Below are 16,801 nucleotides of genomic sequence, written 5' to 3' on the forward strand. Positions count from 1 at the left end.
TATTTCAAATGACTAATTTACAAAAATATCCAAGTTGCAATTACTTTAATTGCGAACTTGGAATGGGTGTACATGTGGCAGGGCCCAGTTTTGGTTGTATATTTTTCATGTATGAAGTGTATAGTATATAGGAGTAGCTCCCCTTTAGAACAAAAAGAAATCGTTTTAGTTACTCAAGATTCCCCCCCCCCCTTTCAGTAGTGTGACCCCCTGTTTGTTTACTTAAGCCCACATGTCCCCCCTATATAAGCTGCCACATGGTCAAGCCACTTTAGTTCACCCAGCAGATCAGCAGAGACAAGTCACATGCATATATTTTCCTCCTAACTGGAGTGCCTGTCCTGCTTAGTTTTGTCTGCTTGTTGGAGTCATTTGCTTTGATTTCTGCCAGAAGTGTCTTTAAGGTCCACTTTATACAACACTGTTTTGGTTAACTACTTTTGGTTTTTAACTCGGTTTAGGTCTTTGGTTTAAGTTGGTTTTTAAGTTTCTTTAAGTCTTTGGGTTTTTTTAGGTTTAAGTTTTGGTTTTTAGTCTTTGCTCTTACTTGATTTTCGTGGTCTTGGTTTTATAATTATCTGGTCATTTTGAAAGTTCTTGTAAATAAATTCTTTTTGTCTTTTTTTTTGTTCGAAATCTAGAATTGTGTCCCTTGTCCCTATTAATTCAGTCTCCTCGCGACTTTTCTCTTCAAAGATCCTGAGTTTAGTTTAGTTTTGTTAGTTAATCCCCATAGAGTCTTAGTTTGTACGAGTTCCCCCAAGTGTGTCATTTTTCCAGGTTACATACACGCAAGGTAGATGAATTCAACACAATACAACACAAACTTCTCGGTGAAACCTCGCTGCAGAAACAGCAAATAAACGTTAGTCCTTCGTTGGTTTTTGTTCTGTTCTTTCAGTGCACAGCTTGAGTGCAACACCTGTCTCTGCACACCTGTCTTGGTTGAGGTACCTTCTTTTGTGGCACTGCCTTGCTCATGATCTCATAGTCGTATTCATCTTCTTCCAACGGGTCAAAGATGCTGGGCGAGGTCTCGTCAATCTCAAATCTGTTAAGGGTAAAAATTAGAAAGTCACGGCAAAACTAGTGGTGGGATTAAAAATCCGGATATCTTGAAAATTCAGTTTGAATTCTACTATTCGGTTTGATTTTAGAAGGCGGATATTTGAAACTAACAATTTTTGTGTGACAGAAGCTAAAGAAAACAATTCTGGAACATATCCCCCAATTTACTCCATGGTCTCTGATTGTAACAGCATTCACTCGTTAGCAGAATACCCTGCCCATTTCACTGAACAGAGAGTTCCCACCCATTTTGTTTTCAATATTACGGCGCTGTTCTTACACCCTCCATTCTTGTGCTGGAGAGTCCCTTGTCATCCCCAAGTCACGTAAACAGGCTGGTGACAGGGCCTTCTCCATACCCGCCTCCCGCTTATGGAATAGCCTACCCATCCCCATCAGAAATTCATGCAATGTTTTGTCCTTCAAAAAGGCACTCAATACCCAACTTTTCCCCCAAATCGTAGCTGGCTGTCCTCTTTTCTTGTCTTCTTATCCTTTTCCATTTCTTTGTTATAGCACCTTGTATCCTATGGTATATTGGCATTCTATAAATCCAGTTTCTTTTTATTTTTGGAGCGTTTTTTTTGTAATCCCGCATGTTACACCCAATCATCATGGAGGGCATTGCATGCAGTACCTCACTCATCAGTTGCTGTTAACCATGACTGTGAGTTGAACAGGAGCTTCAGGCAAAATCGGATAACCATTATTCAGTTTGAAAAGAAATCAGAATAACCAGATTTTGAAATTTCCGATTTCTAATACCACTGGATGAAACTTCTTTTGCACAAAGTAAAAAGATTTAAACTTCTATTCCCAAAGCATGCATATTTTTCTTGCAAATCCAACACATAGGGGACAAAATTGCTTCAAATATGACATTAAAGGTAGAGTACATCATTTGCAGCTATCCAAAAAGTAACTGACAAAATTATTGTTGAAAAGCTTACTTGGTTTAAAGACAGTGATAGCACTAAACTCCCTTTGAAATTATTCTTTCTGGCATGCTGTTATTTTGAAGAAACAATAAAAGAAGGTCATTTCCAAAGATGTGTCTAAAGACGTATCTTTGGAAATTTCTGTTGATAGTTCATTTTTAATTCGGCGAAGCTGTGAATGAGTGCGCACAAGCATTGAAAGTGACACAACGCATGCGTGAAGCTAGAATTCATTGGTTCAGTGTGTGACATTGCGTAGCTGCAATCGGCTGAATGAGAACGTGTCCTGCATGCTGATTTCGGGTGCAATTTAAAACATGACTCGGCAACTTTTAAATTGGAATCGAGATCCTAGAATATTGTTTTCTCGGAATATACAACATTCACTGAGCTAAAATTTCATCAGGTTAGTTGTTAAGCTCTTTTTTTAAAATAGATTTTAAGCACTTTTGTTGCTTCAAATGAAAAAAAGCCCCCCCCCCCCAAAAAAAAGATATACTCTACCTTTAATCCATGTTATGCTCAGGAAACTCTTGACATTTGTTATTCATCCAAATCAACTCATAGTACAAACATGATTCATCCTGAATGTGTTTTGATTTCATTTCCATCAATTTATATTCAGCCAGAAAGAGTATGACAACTGCATCTATTTTGCATTTAACCAACAGGGAAAAGAGACTAACATTCTCCACCGAATTATGGCATTTGTAGAAAAGCCGCTTTGATCTGTTGTCCCAGCTTTTCCCTCAAAATGACTAGAAGAGAGTCTGATCAGAGATAAGTGTTCACCATAGGGACATCATTTAAGTATCTTTCCTTTCCCGCTTCCTTGTAGTGAAAAAACAGGGGCTGAATTTGAACTAAAATCAAGATGATCTCCAAAAGTTCTTACATGTGCAGCTTGCTTTTGATATACATTGAGGACATGGTTGGATGATTATTGTTTTACTCTTTTTTTTGGTGACATTTCTTGATATTTGTGAGGCTTTCTGGCAAAATGAGACAGAACTGGGCAGAGGTCGAAATGAGGGTTTGCAGATAAATAGGGAAGTTAATAAAATACTCTATAAAATACCGTTTGTTGCACATCAATCGGACATTCCGTTAACAAGTTATGGCTGTGCAAAGTTCGCATTGATCGACATGTCAAAAAAGTAAAATACTGAGAATAAGGCCTTTAAAGTTTCGAGTTTTGTAGTCATTAAAATGGAAATATGCCATTTTTTTTCTTCTTAAAACCGCTTTTATTCCACCATTTTAAAACTATTTCTTGAAACTGTGTGTAGCAGACATGTCAAAGATTACAAATATACAACAAAAGTAAACCCCCTTTGTTTTTGTTTTTTGTTTTTCCATTTTTCTGTGCCTCGTTTCCATCTCATTTTGCCAGAGCACTTCACATTTTATATTTATCAATTCCTATTCCTTCATTTAATTACATTTTTCGTGTTCACTTAATTACTTGTACATGTATTTCATAACATACTGACAGAAAATGACTTCCCCAAATTTCTGGTTAGAGGCGTGATATGGCACTTGCGCGTCTTGCGTGCGCGTCTTGCATGCGCATCTTGCGTGCGCGAGACTTGGCGTGCAACTGCAGTCTTCCAGTAGTCAAATTTCTGTCAGGACACCAGCTGTCGGCGGTCATGGCGCGCGCGCATTATTCCACAAGTACATGTTCTATGCGGTGTTCTATGCGCGGACGCGGTATATCGCGCATGTAGACAATCCGTTCCGTACATTTTGTGCACAAGCTCAGATGAGTCATATATCCTTGTGTGCAGGATCAGTGTTTTAACAATCTAAGTATATCCCTTACAGTTTATACAATAGTAGCAATGATTCAGGACTGAAATAAACAACTAACAAGCGGTAGTCAGTAAGTTTGTTTTGTACTTGACGGTATAAACCCGACTTAAGCTGCCCATGCATTGATGAGTTTTTCTAATGACATCTGGACTTAAGGGATTTGAGGCACTTCCCCTCTGTGCCACTAGCTTCAATACTCTAGGGGCGCTCTCTAGTATTGGTCGAGAATTATCGCATAATTACCGAGCTGCACTGATCCCACCACGGGAATTATCGAGGCAAATTGGACGCGCTCTAATACGCCAGGAATCGGTCTTGGATTGATCAGCTCATGACGCAAGGCATCGAGTTTTGTTTAAGTCATTAGGGCCCAGATGTTTTCTCTGTCTGCGTCAGCAAAAATGTTATGCCTCATCCTTACAATAGACGGTCATTGCCCTCTGCAAACTATGTTTGTCACTTTTAAATATAAATTGGACTATTTGCAGCTATCTAAAAAGGAACCAACCAAATTCTTGCGAAAAAGCTTACTTGGTTTAAAGATAGTAATGATACTAAACTCTTTGTGAAATTATTCCTTCTGGCATGCTGTCATTTTGAAGAAAACAATAAAAGAAGGATCGTGGCTGCACTCAAAAGCAACAGTAAAAAGCACCTGGACCCAGCTTGCTCAATAGAGATCCGCGCTCACTAATGCTAGAGGAAAGAGTTTGCATTGCTTTGTAGACAATACATGGTAAATACGCATGCGCAGTTGTCATACATCGCCAAAAATGAATGATTTTGAAAGTGTTTGTTCAGAGTTGGCCAAGGGCGGATCAAGAACACAATTTTTTTGGGGGGGCCAAAAAAAAATTTGGTGCCCCCAAAAAATTTTTTTTTGGATTCTAGATGCTCTGTGGTGCGATCTGAGGCAATTTCTGACCACTTTAACCAATGTTTTTTTGAGGAAAAGATGGTGGTGTACTCATTGCCTGCCTTTATTGCGATGTCACATAAAAAATTTAAAAATTGGTTTCGTTTTGGGGGGGGCCATGGCCCCCTTTGGCCCCCCCTGGATCCGCCCTTAGAGTTGGCTAATACTGGCTAACAATGTGGTCAACATCACTGAAACAATCATTTCATGACGAACAAAATGCTATATACCTTTAATGTGAAAAGTTGTGAAATTTCCCAAAAAATCAAATTCCATAAATGGAAATTCATTAAAATTCATTAAAAAATGTCCGAAAAGACATGATAACTTATCTGAAAAAATCCAATTTATCTTCAAATTACAGGGACAGATAGCGCTTTCAAGGACCAACAACTGTACATCGATAACTTGAATTTACAACTCACATCTAACAACTGCGCAGTTGTTAAAGCTTATCTTGTCGTAAAATATATTTTTCAAAAAAGAATAGCCAAGTGACACAACTTATTATACAGCACATAGGAAGGTTGTTGGTTACCAACTAAAAAGGCGGCGGCGATCATCGTGTTCAAAGGCCGCTTGCATGCACGCTTTGAATGGCAAGGCTTGCGGTCACAGTGATTTAGCTATGGACATTCCCGAGGGATTGAAATGTTAATGGTCAAAATGTAAATCGCCCAAGAGTTCTGACTCCTTGGGTCCTGGCTCTATGGTCCGAAGGACAACTGTAAATAATTTACCATTTCAAAACTGTATTTGCAAGTAAGTCTAGGTTACAAGGCATACCTACATGTAGGTTTCTTACAACTCTTTGAGCCCATTGGTTCACATCTAAGTGGAGTGTCATGGCCTAGCGGGTAAAGAACACCGGACTCATGCTCTGGTGTTTCAGAGGCAACAGTGGCGTGGGTTTGAGCCCGCCAGGTGGACACTTGTGCCCTTGAGCAAGGCACTTAACCATTATTGCTTCGTCCTTCGGATGGGACGTAAAGCCGTAGGTCCCGTGTGTTGTGTAATCCAATGCACATAAAAGAACCCAGTGACACTTATCACTAAGAGAAGGGGTTTGCCCCAGTGTTTCTGGTCTCCTGTATAAACTCCCACGGAATATTTAGGAGATGAACCAACTACCAAGAATCTAAGTCCCATATCCAGCCGGCGTTAATCTTCACCTGAGTTCAAATTCAAAATTAGCTTTCCCAGAGGCTGAATTTTTGACCTTTTTTTTTCATCCCAAAGTTGAAACTTTTGAGCTTTTGGCACAGGGTACATAATGCCAAAAAAAAATTAGTATTCAGTCTCTGGTCAGACCAAAGTTCCAGAATTGACGCGGGGACGCGGCTTTTTTTTTTTTTTTTTGCTTTTTTTTCTTTTCTTTAAGCTTGGATTGTACAGACAAGGTGGGGTACTATTTTGCTTTTTTGGCGTCCTCATGTACATTGGTGTACTCCATAATTTGCCTTGGTGCTCTCGATCATTTGCCTTGGTGCAATTTCCCATTCCTTGGTGCTCTTTGGTAAAAAACACTTGAGCAGGTGCAGCAATAGAGGGCGCTGTTGGAGCTACCGCGGAACATTTTGGAAAAAAAAAAGATTGACGCGCATGATTAAAATCGACGCGCGCGCGCTGACCAGGGACCGACGTTTTTTTTTTTTGGCCTAACAGTGGTCAATACTTACTTGAGTGTGTTCTTAAAAAATTCAAAAGCAGTGAAGTTCTTCTTGAATACAGTCAGCATCACTTTCTTCATATGCACCCTGTAAAATAAAGTACATGTATCTGTGTTTGTTCAAGATGTTGGACAAGACTGAAACATATGTAATTTAAATTGAATGACTCATTAGGGCTGTGCATTTTCGAATAATTTAGTATTCGATTATCGGAACACACCAGGCACGTTTTACATGCGCCAGCCTTAGTCTATGGGGATGTCTCCCAAATGTCCAATCCAAGGTAAAGATTTTAAAGATGCAAACTTATACGATTAATAGGACATCACAGGCATTTCTCTTCATCTTCTAGAGACTGCTCACATTGTTAGAATATTCGCATTGCAAAATGCTTTTCAGTGGATGATCAAATATTCAAATATTCAGTATATTTGGCATATTCAGTACTCATGGTTATGAAAAAGCCACACATTAGGCCCCCCCCCCTCCAAAAAAAAGGTCTCAGGTTTCTGGTATGTGCTAGCGTCGCCATAGCCATGTGCGTCAGCAAAATGAAAAAAAGTGGGGTTTTTTTTCAATGAAAGATGATATCTCGAAACCGCCAAACTCACTGGTTTGACTGGAATCCTGCTGCTGCACAATTTTAACATGTTTTTAGATAGAGTTACGATCGAGTATAAGCTTTATGTGGCCTCTCTGGACTCCCATATTTGCGCTACTTTTAGTCGGGCACCATTTGCAGTCATCAGCCGACATTTGAACGAAAAAAAAACGTTAAAAAAAAAAAACTCACTTGTGAGCAAGAAGAGATAGGATTTGCATGAGGAACTTGCCGAGTCCTTTCCTTCTGACTGACTCAACTAGCTGAATCTCGTAACTGCATGGACAAGAAAAAGGGGTAAATATACCAAAACAATTTAAATAAATAGATTTTGGAAGCTAATCGTCCTTACTCGCAGCAGAAGCTGAATTCGAAGGCCGCAGCTACAACGTGGTCGAGCTGAAGGCATGTAAAGGCACCTTGGGCAGCCGCCATAAGACCCACGTCTAACCACGGAGCACAGCCAGATCAAAAGTGTTGATTTTTGCGGAGGGAGGAAAACCCTCGTGGTACAGGAGAGAATCAACAAACAGCTCTACTCTCAAAATGACCCCAGCTGGGCATCGGACCTGAGCCACAGCAGTGAGAGGCGGGCACTTTACGCACTGTGTCACCCATGCCACCCAAGGGATGTTCGCCTCTCAATACACATTATTTAACAACCATGCTCAGCCAGAACCTACAAGACATTCCAAAGTTGAAGTGCAAATAAGAACTACTCAACTACCGTCAAATACATAAGTTAATAACCTTGTAGATTTACAATCTGCTGGGCCCAATTTCATAGCGCTGCTTAACCAGATCGCGCCAGGATTATTTTGACATTGACCTAGTGAAAGTTACAAAAATCACTCGGGTGGACTCGAACCCACGACCTCCTGCTTTCTAGTGCAGACGTCTTACAACTTGACCACTGAGCTTACAGGATCAGTTGGCTGGTTCGAATCTGATGTACTTTGCAGCGGGTACCTCTCAAGTGAGAGTTGGAAAAAGTCACTCAGGTGGGACTTGAACCCACGACCTCCTGCTTACTAGTGCAGACGTCTTATCACTTGACCGGGGTCAGTTGGCTGGTTCTCATCTGATGCAGCAGCAGGTATGGTAATGAAACTAGTTATAAGATGTAAAATACTTACCAATACACAACCTCATCATCAAAGTCCATGTCAAAGCGAAAGTGGATCAAGCCGACCGGTGTGTCATCTGTTTCCCTAGCGATGAGGTACCACGCCCGGTCATCCGTCATCTCGTCTCTCTTCTCCCTGGACCTCCATCCACTCTTACTTGCCTCATATCTAAGGTAGAAGATGATGATAAGCAAAGGATATCAGTATACGCTGAGAAAAGGTGACGTCACCTCCTCCTTGATAACGGTTCATGCATGTTCCTTATGCACTAATGTTACATCCTACTTTTACAGAATATTTTCACAACTTAGTACCTGAAAATGGTTGACTGCCTTTCAGCAGACTGTCACCACACCAGTTACAACCACACTTGTGCTCATTTTTGCTTCAAAGAGGAGAATCAAGCCAATTATGAAACGGATTTACAACAGCCACAGCGAAACCACGGTGTTCACTGGGCCGGTGCAGTACGCATGAACTAGTATAAACTGGTTGCACAGAGTTGACCTCTGAGTGACGTCACGACTATGCCAGCGAATTACTGCTGCTGCTTACTTTAATTACTTTAACCTGCGGCAAACTTAATTCGTTATCACTTTACTAGCAGTTGAGTCCATTACAAGTCTAGTCTCAAGTAAATCAATTCAATTGTCTAGTCACATGTAAAGTGAACGAACACTAACAAAGGAATGCCGGGGATTGGAGAATCTGTGATTTGACTTATGCTGGACTTCCTAAAATCCAAAGGGATTTTTCATTCTAGTAAGAAAACACTCACCTCTGTTTACCTACATTTGCATATCAGCGCGCATGCGCACAAGCATTCGCTGAAAAGAATAGCGCCCAAGCCTCACCCTCCGCGCCCACTACATGTCCCTTAAAAAGCCCTGTTACACAAAGACTCCGATTTTTTTTTTTAATAAATTGGGAGGGATGGTAAACAGAGGTGAGTATTTTCTTACTAGAATGGAAAATCCCTTTGGATTTTAGGAATTCCATTACAGAAAACATCTCACCTCTGTTTACCTACATTTGCAGAGTAGCGCCGAAAGACTCTAGGGAGGGAAGGGACATGTAGCAGCAATGGAAAAGTCGAAACAGAGGTGAGATGTTTTCTGTAATGGAATTGATAGGACTTTGGATGGACTTGACTATGCCGACTAGCATGTATTATTTCTGAAAATATTTTCGCCCAGGCTGGATGTCTCTCTGTGTAATTAACTACAGGCACAGCGTTCTCCACAATGAATTTTTGGAATGCGGGATGCCCATGCACTCCTGCAGTCCTTCTTAAGTTTTCTGCTATCAAAATGTTACATCACACACTTCATATATGGGGCCATTCTTGGGATAGTTTTACTCTCTGAATTGTTCTGTTGTCACGGTGACATTTTGATTGGTCACGTATGTGACATTTTGAAATTAAACTTATGCTAATTTATGCATGGAAAGTGATGGGGTGGATACCAGATAGGTGTCTCAAAGAGTGGCCTTTTTGTCTTCTTGAATAGCGCCCTCAATAATCTTGAAAAGTACCCTTTCTGAAGTTGTGCTTTCAATGCTTGTGATCGTGGCTTTAATTACCCTTCATGCCGGCTTAAGGTAATGAAAAAAAAAACATTCTGCGCACTCACAGTGTTTGCATGTTTTTCTTGGTGAGGTTGAAGGCCCAGTCTAGTGTCTGCTCATCCAGACTAGTGCTCCGGCAGCAGTCTATCGTCAGATTCAGCCTGAAATGGAAATACATCTAAACCTTCAACATCCCCAAATCATCTGGGGGTTTTAAAGGATTGAGGGTAGAGCCATCATGCCACCATTACACTACATGAGGTTTGATGATCCCTGAAAGCTAGAGTCTTTGCCTAAAAAAAAGGTTTTCGTACATAGTGGAGGATTCTGGAGAAGTTAGGACTGTTAGGGTTATGTTTCTCTGCAAAAACACCAGGGGAGTCAAGGTTAATATTAGGCAAAACAAAATATAGTTCTGCTTCCGGTTACCATACCCACCCCCTACCCTATTTTTGAGGGGAAAATGATGGGAAAAATCCTGAAAACCATCAATTACTACCTTTTACCCTTGACTACATGCACACACCTCCATATGATCGCCCACAAAAAATTGCCTCCCCCCCCCCCAAAAAAAATGCCCTACCTACATGTACCTACCCTATTCTCAAATGCCATGTATTCGGAAGAAGAATTTTTTTTTGGCCTTAGTTACCATGCTATATTATTGTCATGGTTACCAAAAGATGCAAGTTAAGTGAATGAATGTAATTGATGACAACATGGACTTCATGGACAACTCACCCATTTCTGTTGTATTTCTTGAATGGTGCTAGACTCTCCATAGGATCATCAAGCGCATTAGCAGCATCAACAACGGCTTGAGAAGCAGCGAGGGAGGCCTGCTCCTGGATCAGAAAACATGAATTAAGGAAATGTTAAACGTAAGCACGGCCTTGCAGAGTAGCTCTCAGAAGCCAAAGGGAAAGTTCTTCCTTTTTCCCACACACCTTCAAGAAACTATTTTTGTTGTTTTGCTTGAGTCGGCCTTAGATTGATGGCAGATCTTGAGAAATAAGAGCAGGGCTAGGATGAGAGATTGAAGATGGCAATTTTCCAAGATTTGTTTGGTTTGACAGACTAACTAGTAACTCTAAAAGAAATTCTTGATAGGGGTGAATAGGTGATGTAGTTGATAAATCGCTATTAGGTTTTGCCCTTCACCGACATATACATGTACATGTAAACACTGTATTCTCGGTGTGTTACCTCCTGAGTGAAAGTTGGAAAAAACAAATCGGGTGGGACTCGAACCCAGTTGATTCAGCTGATAAATTGCAATGCATTATTTGATAATACACCAGGGTTCTCCCCACGTACAAACGTGCGTATCGGCCCGATACGCTGGAATTGTGGCCCGATACGCCGACAAAAATGCCGATCACATTTTTCAGCCCCCGATACGCACAATATAATTTATTACACAAGACATTAAAATGCACAACATTATCGTTTCATACGCCATTATTTCATCTTGACATTCAAAATCTTGACAAAAATCCCGTATTTCTGATGCTGCATGTGTGATCAAAATGCACACGAAGACGGGTCTTTCGCGACGACCGCCAGCACCCAGCTGTATATTAGCGCATTCAGCATGGTACACTGGTTCCCTTCGCGTGCTAACAGTATGCTATGATGAAGGACCGGAACCAGTGACTACTGCCTTGTACGTGCATACATGATGATTTCGGCCGAAGTTGGATCGTAAAAACACCAAACAAACATCGATGGAGAAAGAGAATTTCTGCAAATTAATTCTCAGAACGTGATCTCTATTTTCTGTGTATGTATTTTCCATTAAAATGACGAGATTGCAAAGCTCGAACGTATGGCGAAACATCGTACGCGTAGCATGCTTCTTAGAAGCAGTGGTGCAAAATTTTCAGCCACATGGGATGGGCCGTACACAGTTCAGTAATGCACACTGATGCTGCGCTGTGAGCACAGCGCGATGTACAGCCGGCCAGACTGAATGTTGACGGCGCCGCGCGAGGGGGCCATGATGTACGTTAAACATATTGTGGAATCAACTACCTCAAATATATTTTTAATTAGGTGAGGCAAGTTTTAATCACTTTTGATGGTCAGTCTTGATAATTTTCGTGGTGCAAAGGAAAATAATCCAGGCACAAAACTACATGATTCCTTGTTCAATATGCTCCATTCAATCAAGTGTTTTTATTCCTCCATGATTCAATCAGCAGCCCAAAAAATTGGCGAAATAATTTTTCCAACTTACCGACGCTATTTTGAAAGGCATGTAATCGGAAGCAAAAGTGATATTTTTCTTCACCTTAATTTCTTAATTTGAAACTTGCTTGTTAATATAATTCATACTTTCTAGATCAGGAAGTTTTTACACAGGTTTTGAAATGTTGATTTTTTTTTTTAAGTTAAAAATTTTGATATATTTTTTTCTTTAATTACAAAAGATATCACATGATCTCCTCTAAATTTTAAGGGAAAATCTTCCTCAAAGACTCCCCAGATTTGCTCTAAAATGCACCAGAGAGCCTCTAAAGTTCAAAAATTTTCGGGGCCCTTAAGCGGGCCCCGAACCCCACGCCATGGCTTTGCAGGTTGGTGAATCACAACAAAACTTCCCCCACAGGTTTGAAAAAATCCTGGGGAGAACCCTGATACACATACTGTTCAGGTAATCTAGAATACTGACACATTGGAATTTCAAACTTGTACGTAAACACGTAATTTGAATGTTGTTTTCAGTATACTGAAAATGGTGAGACTTCACCCAAAGTTGGCATTGATCCCTGTAACTTACCTGTACAAGGGCAGAGATTTTGCAAATAATATGACAAACACTAAAAATGATATAACAATTATTTGGATCTTTATTGCGATACGTACATGTATTGTTTACTTGTGCCATGACTTAATGTTTTAGCCCTAATAGTTTGGAGGCAGAAGGGAGGGAATGAGTTAAACAATCTTTTAAAGCCACCATTATTTTTCTTTAAACTGCCCCTATCACCTATCAAGGAAGGTTTGTAGCTTTCTTAAACCGTTACTTTACCTCTTTCCTTTTCAACTTCTTCTCCTTTCCTTTGGCAGATTTCCTCTGAGATAAAAGTGATGGGAAAAAAAGGTTTTCGATTAGGGGTGTTGGTAAGTTTTAAGATGACAATTTCGTAGCTATTTGTTTGTAAAGAGGGGTCAGGATGCTTCATCCTTTCCAAAATTAGTTTAAAGTTTGTAAACAGGTACATGTACAGGAATAAGTATGGCAAGGTAACAAAACCATTTAGGATAGGCCTATGCATAGCTATGGAAACTTCAATCATGAAAACGGCAATTGTAAAGTCCGCGAGGCCATGGAAATCTACAAGCAGGACAAGCACAACACAGTTCCACAAGACACAGGGTACCACATCAGTGATATACACTGACCACTCCTTCATCGCAGGTGCAATGGATCTTTTATACCTACGCTAAAACCTACCCGACCCGACCACAATTCAAAGAAAACCAACCCGAAACCGAACTGACCCGGAAAAACCTTGAATATCTGGGACTGGGTTCAGCAAATGTGTCCACTTTTTGCACCTGAACTGACCCGCTTCGCGTAAAAAAAATATCGGCTTTCAGTAACTGAACATGCAGTGACCTACTCACTACATGGTGGGTCTACATGTTAGACCGATCGAGACAGACCGCAAACATTTCAGTCACACTGCACCGCGCGCAGTGACTCTGCACTAAATAATGCACCATGTGAATTTCCATTCTGTTTCGATTCAATTCGGTTTATTTCAGGTTTTTCCAAAATGGTTTTGACCCGACCCGACCCGACCCGAAAATCTCAAACGCAAAACTGAAACCGACCCGACTAAAATGATGGACAAACCGACCTGACCCAACCCAAAATGTTAGTTTAGGGTAATGCATTAATCATTAACCAACGCCATCCCATTATCCCCCCCCCCCCCCCCACCCCAAGAAACTTTTCATACATGTCATAATTGCAAAACGGGTGTCCTTAGAATTGAGAAAAGTCTGCTTTGATTGTAAAGGTGATTTTTGAGCAAATAAAAAACATTTTTACTCTAATTTGATCAAAACAAAACAGGGGCCCTACACTACACGATCGCCGTCGACATGCATGACATGGCCATGGCGATAGACATAAGCATGATATGGGCCGCGTAGGCTACGTTCGAACTTCGACGTTTCATCATCTAATTCTACACATAAACTGCCGGAATTAAGAGACCATCAAGTAATAAAGGATAGTCACCCCCATATCCGTCTAATTTCAAAATGACAGACACCAAATACCAGCAAATACAATACAAAATCGTATTACGACGAAGGAAAAATCGAAGCGCTACTCGTGAACAGCAGACATATGGCAAATGCGCACCGACTTTCCCGGTAAAATTTCGGTTCACCGCGCGAAAACATGTGTTTGTGTCACAATTCCTTTCTCCAATAATTTCCAAGTGTATTTACTTTTGTATTAGACTTGATTCAAGTCGGACCGAGACTATTGGTCTTCGTTGTTAAAATATCGCACCTCATAATGTCACGTGGCCCTGCGTGACGCGTGAAAGATGTTCATAAGACTCTTTAAATCGAACATCAAAACAACATACTCTGTTTTTTGGCTATTTAAAATATTTTTTTATATTAGAACTTTCAGACGTTTGCTCATAAAATCAATTTAATTTTAATAGAATGTTAATTATTCAAATGTGAAGTAATTTCATCCAAAAGTGTTATCAGTTGATTTGGTTATTCAAAATTTTCAACACATAGAATATAAATAAACCGTTTATTGTATACATTTTCAAGTTTGTTTTGTAATTGTAACATAACATCACATTCACAAAATAATATCAGAGCTATTCTTCACTAGTTGTGAAGGCATATGGTTTCTCTCAATTGCAGGCCAAAAAAGAAATGTATGGAGGGGGGGGGGGAAATGATATCTTACCACACACAAAAACCTCAATCATCAATTTAAAGTTTCTCACAACACACAATTTCTTCCAGTTTACACAAGTTGTGAATGGGAAAGCTCACATCTCATATTTTGTCTTTGCAAACATTGATAATAAATTGGTTAGTTTTTCGAGTTCAATCTCAAGGATGAATAATAAAGGAATGCCTACAACTCATTTCAGTTAAGAAATAACTTGTGACCAACTTTTGATTTCTTGTATATTGTGAGAATGTGTACTTGTGTTCTTAGGCAAGACACTTCACTACAATTCGTCTCTCCTCTCGGAAGTATGAGCATGTACCTGTGACTGCAGCGACCAGAATTCAAAAGTGGATCGGGGGGGGGGGGGGGGGGGGGGGGGGGGGCAACGGGGGCCATGCCCCCCCCCCAAAAAAAAACCAACTTTTTTTTTTAAGGGAAGATACATTTGCAAGCATTGAAAAATTAAATGATCAAATTATCACGAAATCTCTTACAGGATTGTTAGGGATTGAGAGTCAAAAGCATCCTGTAAAATCGTGGTTCCTGGTGTGCTGACATTTTCAAGAAAACTTGTATTTTTCCAACGATGGTCCGCCGACCAGCATTGGAGAAACCTGGCTTTTTTCAAAAAGTGCTCCTAAGTCATAGTTATTCCACATTTTCTTTGCAATTGATTACACACATGTCAAGGGATACAAGCCTGCTCGACTGATTCTTTGACCTTACAATTCCCTAAAGTCTATAAATTGTTCTGTTTCATCTTAAGTGGGGTCAGGAAACCAGACTACAAGAATATGGTTGATTTTCTTGGATTTTCCCAAAAACCCACATCAAGTCAGTTTAACGATATTTGCTATAACATACTAATCCTCCAAATCCATTTATTTCTGACAATTGCAGCAAAAGCAAATGTTGTACATTCCCGTTAAGTGACATCGCAATAAAGGCACACCATCTTTTCCTCGAACAATTTTGGTTAAAGTGGTCAGAAATTGCCTCAGATCGCACCACAGAGCATCTAGAATCCCCCCCCCCCCAAACTGTGTTCTGGATCCGCCCTTGACCAGACTGTGCTGATCTCAAGCTGCTGCAGGAAACTGGTCTCGTGGGCAGATGAACAGGGGTCATAGATGTGAAGCTTTGGTGAAAATCGGTATACAAGCCCCACATTATTATTAGTCTTCAACACAAAAAGTGAGAAATTGACACTTTTATTTGTTTGAGTCCTATACAAGACCTTTATAACTCAGGTATTTGCATGACTTTTCCAAAAGTTCAAGGATATTTTTTACAATGACAGAAGTAATATAAATTACCTCACAAAATAATAACCATAGCCCTCATAACCTTTAACAACCCATTTTTTTTTCACAACAATAACGTGACCAATAATAGTTGGCGCCACTCCAAATAAACCCCACTGCATTAATTCAAAAAGTAAAACTCAAAAGCCATTTTGTTTTAAATAAAAGTAATACAAGGCACTCCAGTTAAATATTTCTACTGCATAAATGTTACACAAACTCAGAAATTGGAAAACATCAACTATAATCAAAGACAATAACAATTTCATTAAAGTGAAATATTATGAAAATGGAATGGTTTGCTCAGTGAGGCAACACAAGTTTCACACCAGACATGTACATGTACCACTCGGTTCTATGCTGGAACTTGCCTTATCCCCCCTCAAAAGATGCAAGATCAAACTGCTTAATTTCCCAAGCTCAAGAAACTACAAAGTTAAAGAGCAGCTTGGACATGACATCACATGGTTTCCTACATTGCATTTTCGGAGCCAAGGAAAAAATATCATGGGTCAACCATGTTGTAAATTTTGTTCAGGCAATGAAGTTTTATACTGCAATGTACATGTACACACAGCCACTTTCAGACTGCTTTTTCCACTGTATAAGAATCCACCACCATCTTTTTATTTGGAAATTGAAAAAAATTCTTCTTGTGTTTGTAGAGAGCTAGCCACTCACAGTAACATGCAACAATAGTCATGTACCGCTATAAGCCTTTTCACACTAGAGCCTCTCAACCCGGGTTGAACTCGACCCTGGGTGAACCCAGTGCCGTTCTGGGTTAAGTTTTTTTTATTTTTCAACCCCGCTTTCAATGCGCATCATGTCACACTTGCTTCGTGCAA

The 16,801-nt window shown here is 40.1% G+C and overlaps 1 protein-coding gene across 1 annotated transcript; it reads right to left on the bottom strand.

Annotated features, from left to right (window-relative positions):
- Positions 1–601: 601 nt before the first annotated feature.
- LOC119741707 (N-alpha-acetyltransferase 40-like) lies at positions 602–14,131 on the bottom strand. The gene is made up of 8 exons (XM_038217569.1): positions 13,960–14,131; positions 12,739–12,783; positions 10,446–10,549; positions 9,770–9,865; positions 8,145–8,303; positions 7,201–7,284; positions 6,417–6,494; positions 602–1,051 (listed from the first exon to the last, which is right to left on the bottom strand). Exons 1-8 carry the CDS (start codon positions 13,963–13,965, stop codon positions 898–900), a joined length of 726 nt encoding a protein of 241 aa, XP_038073497.1. The 5' UTR covers positions 13,966–14,131; the 3' UTR covers positions 602–897.
- Between the last annotated feature and the right edge of the window lie 2,670 nt (positions 14,132–16,801).

The sequence above is a fragment of the Patiria miniata genome, unplaced genomic scaffold (genome assembly GCF_015706575.1).
Source record: "Patiria miniata isolate m_02_andy unplaced genomic scaffold, ASM1570657v1 HiC_scaffold_5, whole genome shotgun sequence".
In the NCBI taxonomy this organism is placed as follows: domain Eukaryota; kingdom Metazoa; phylum Echinodermata; class Asteroidea; order Valvatida; family Asterinidae; genus Patiria; species Patiria miniata.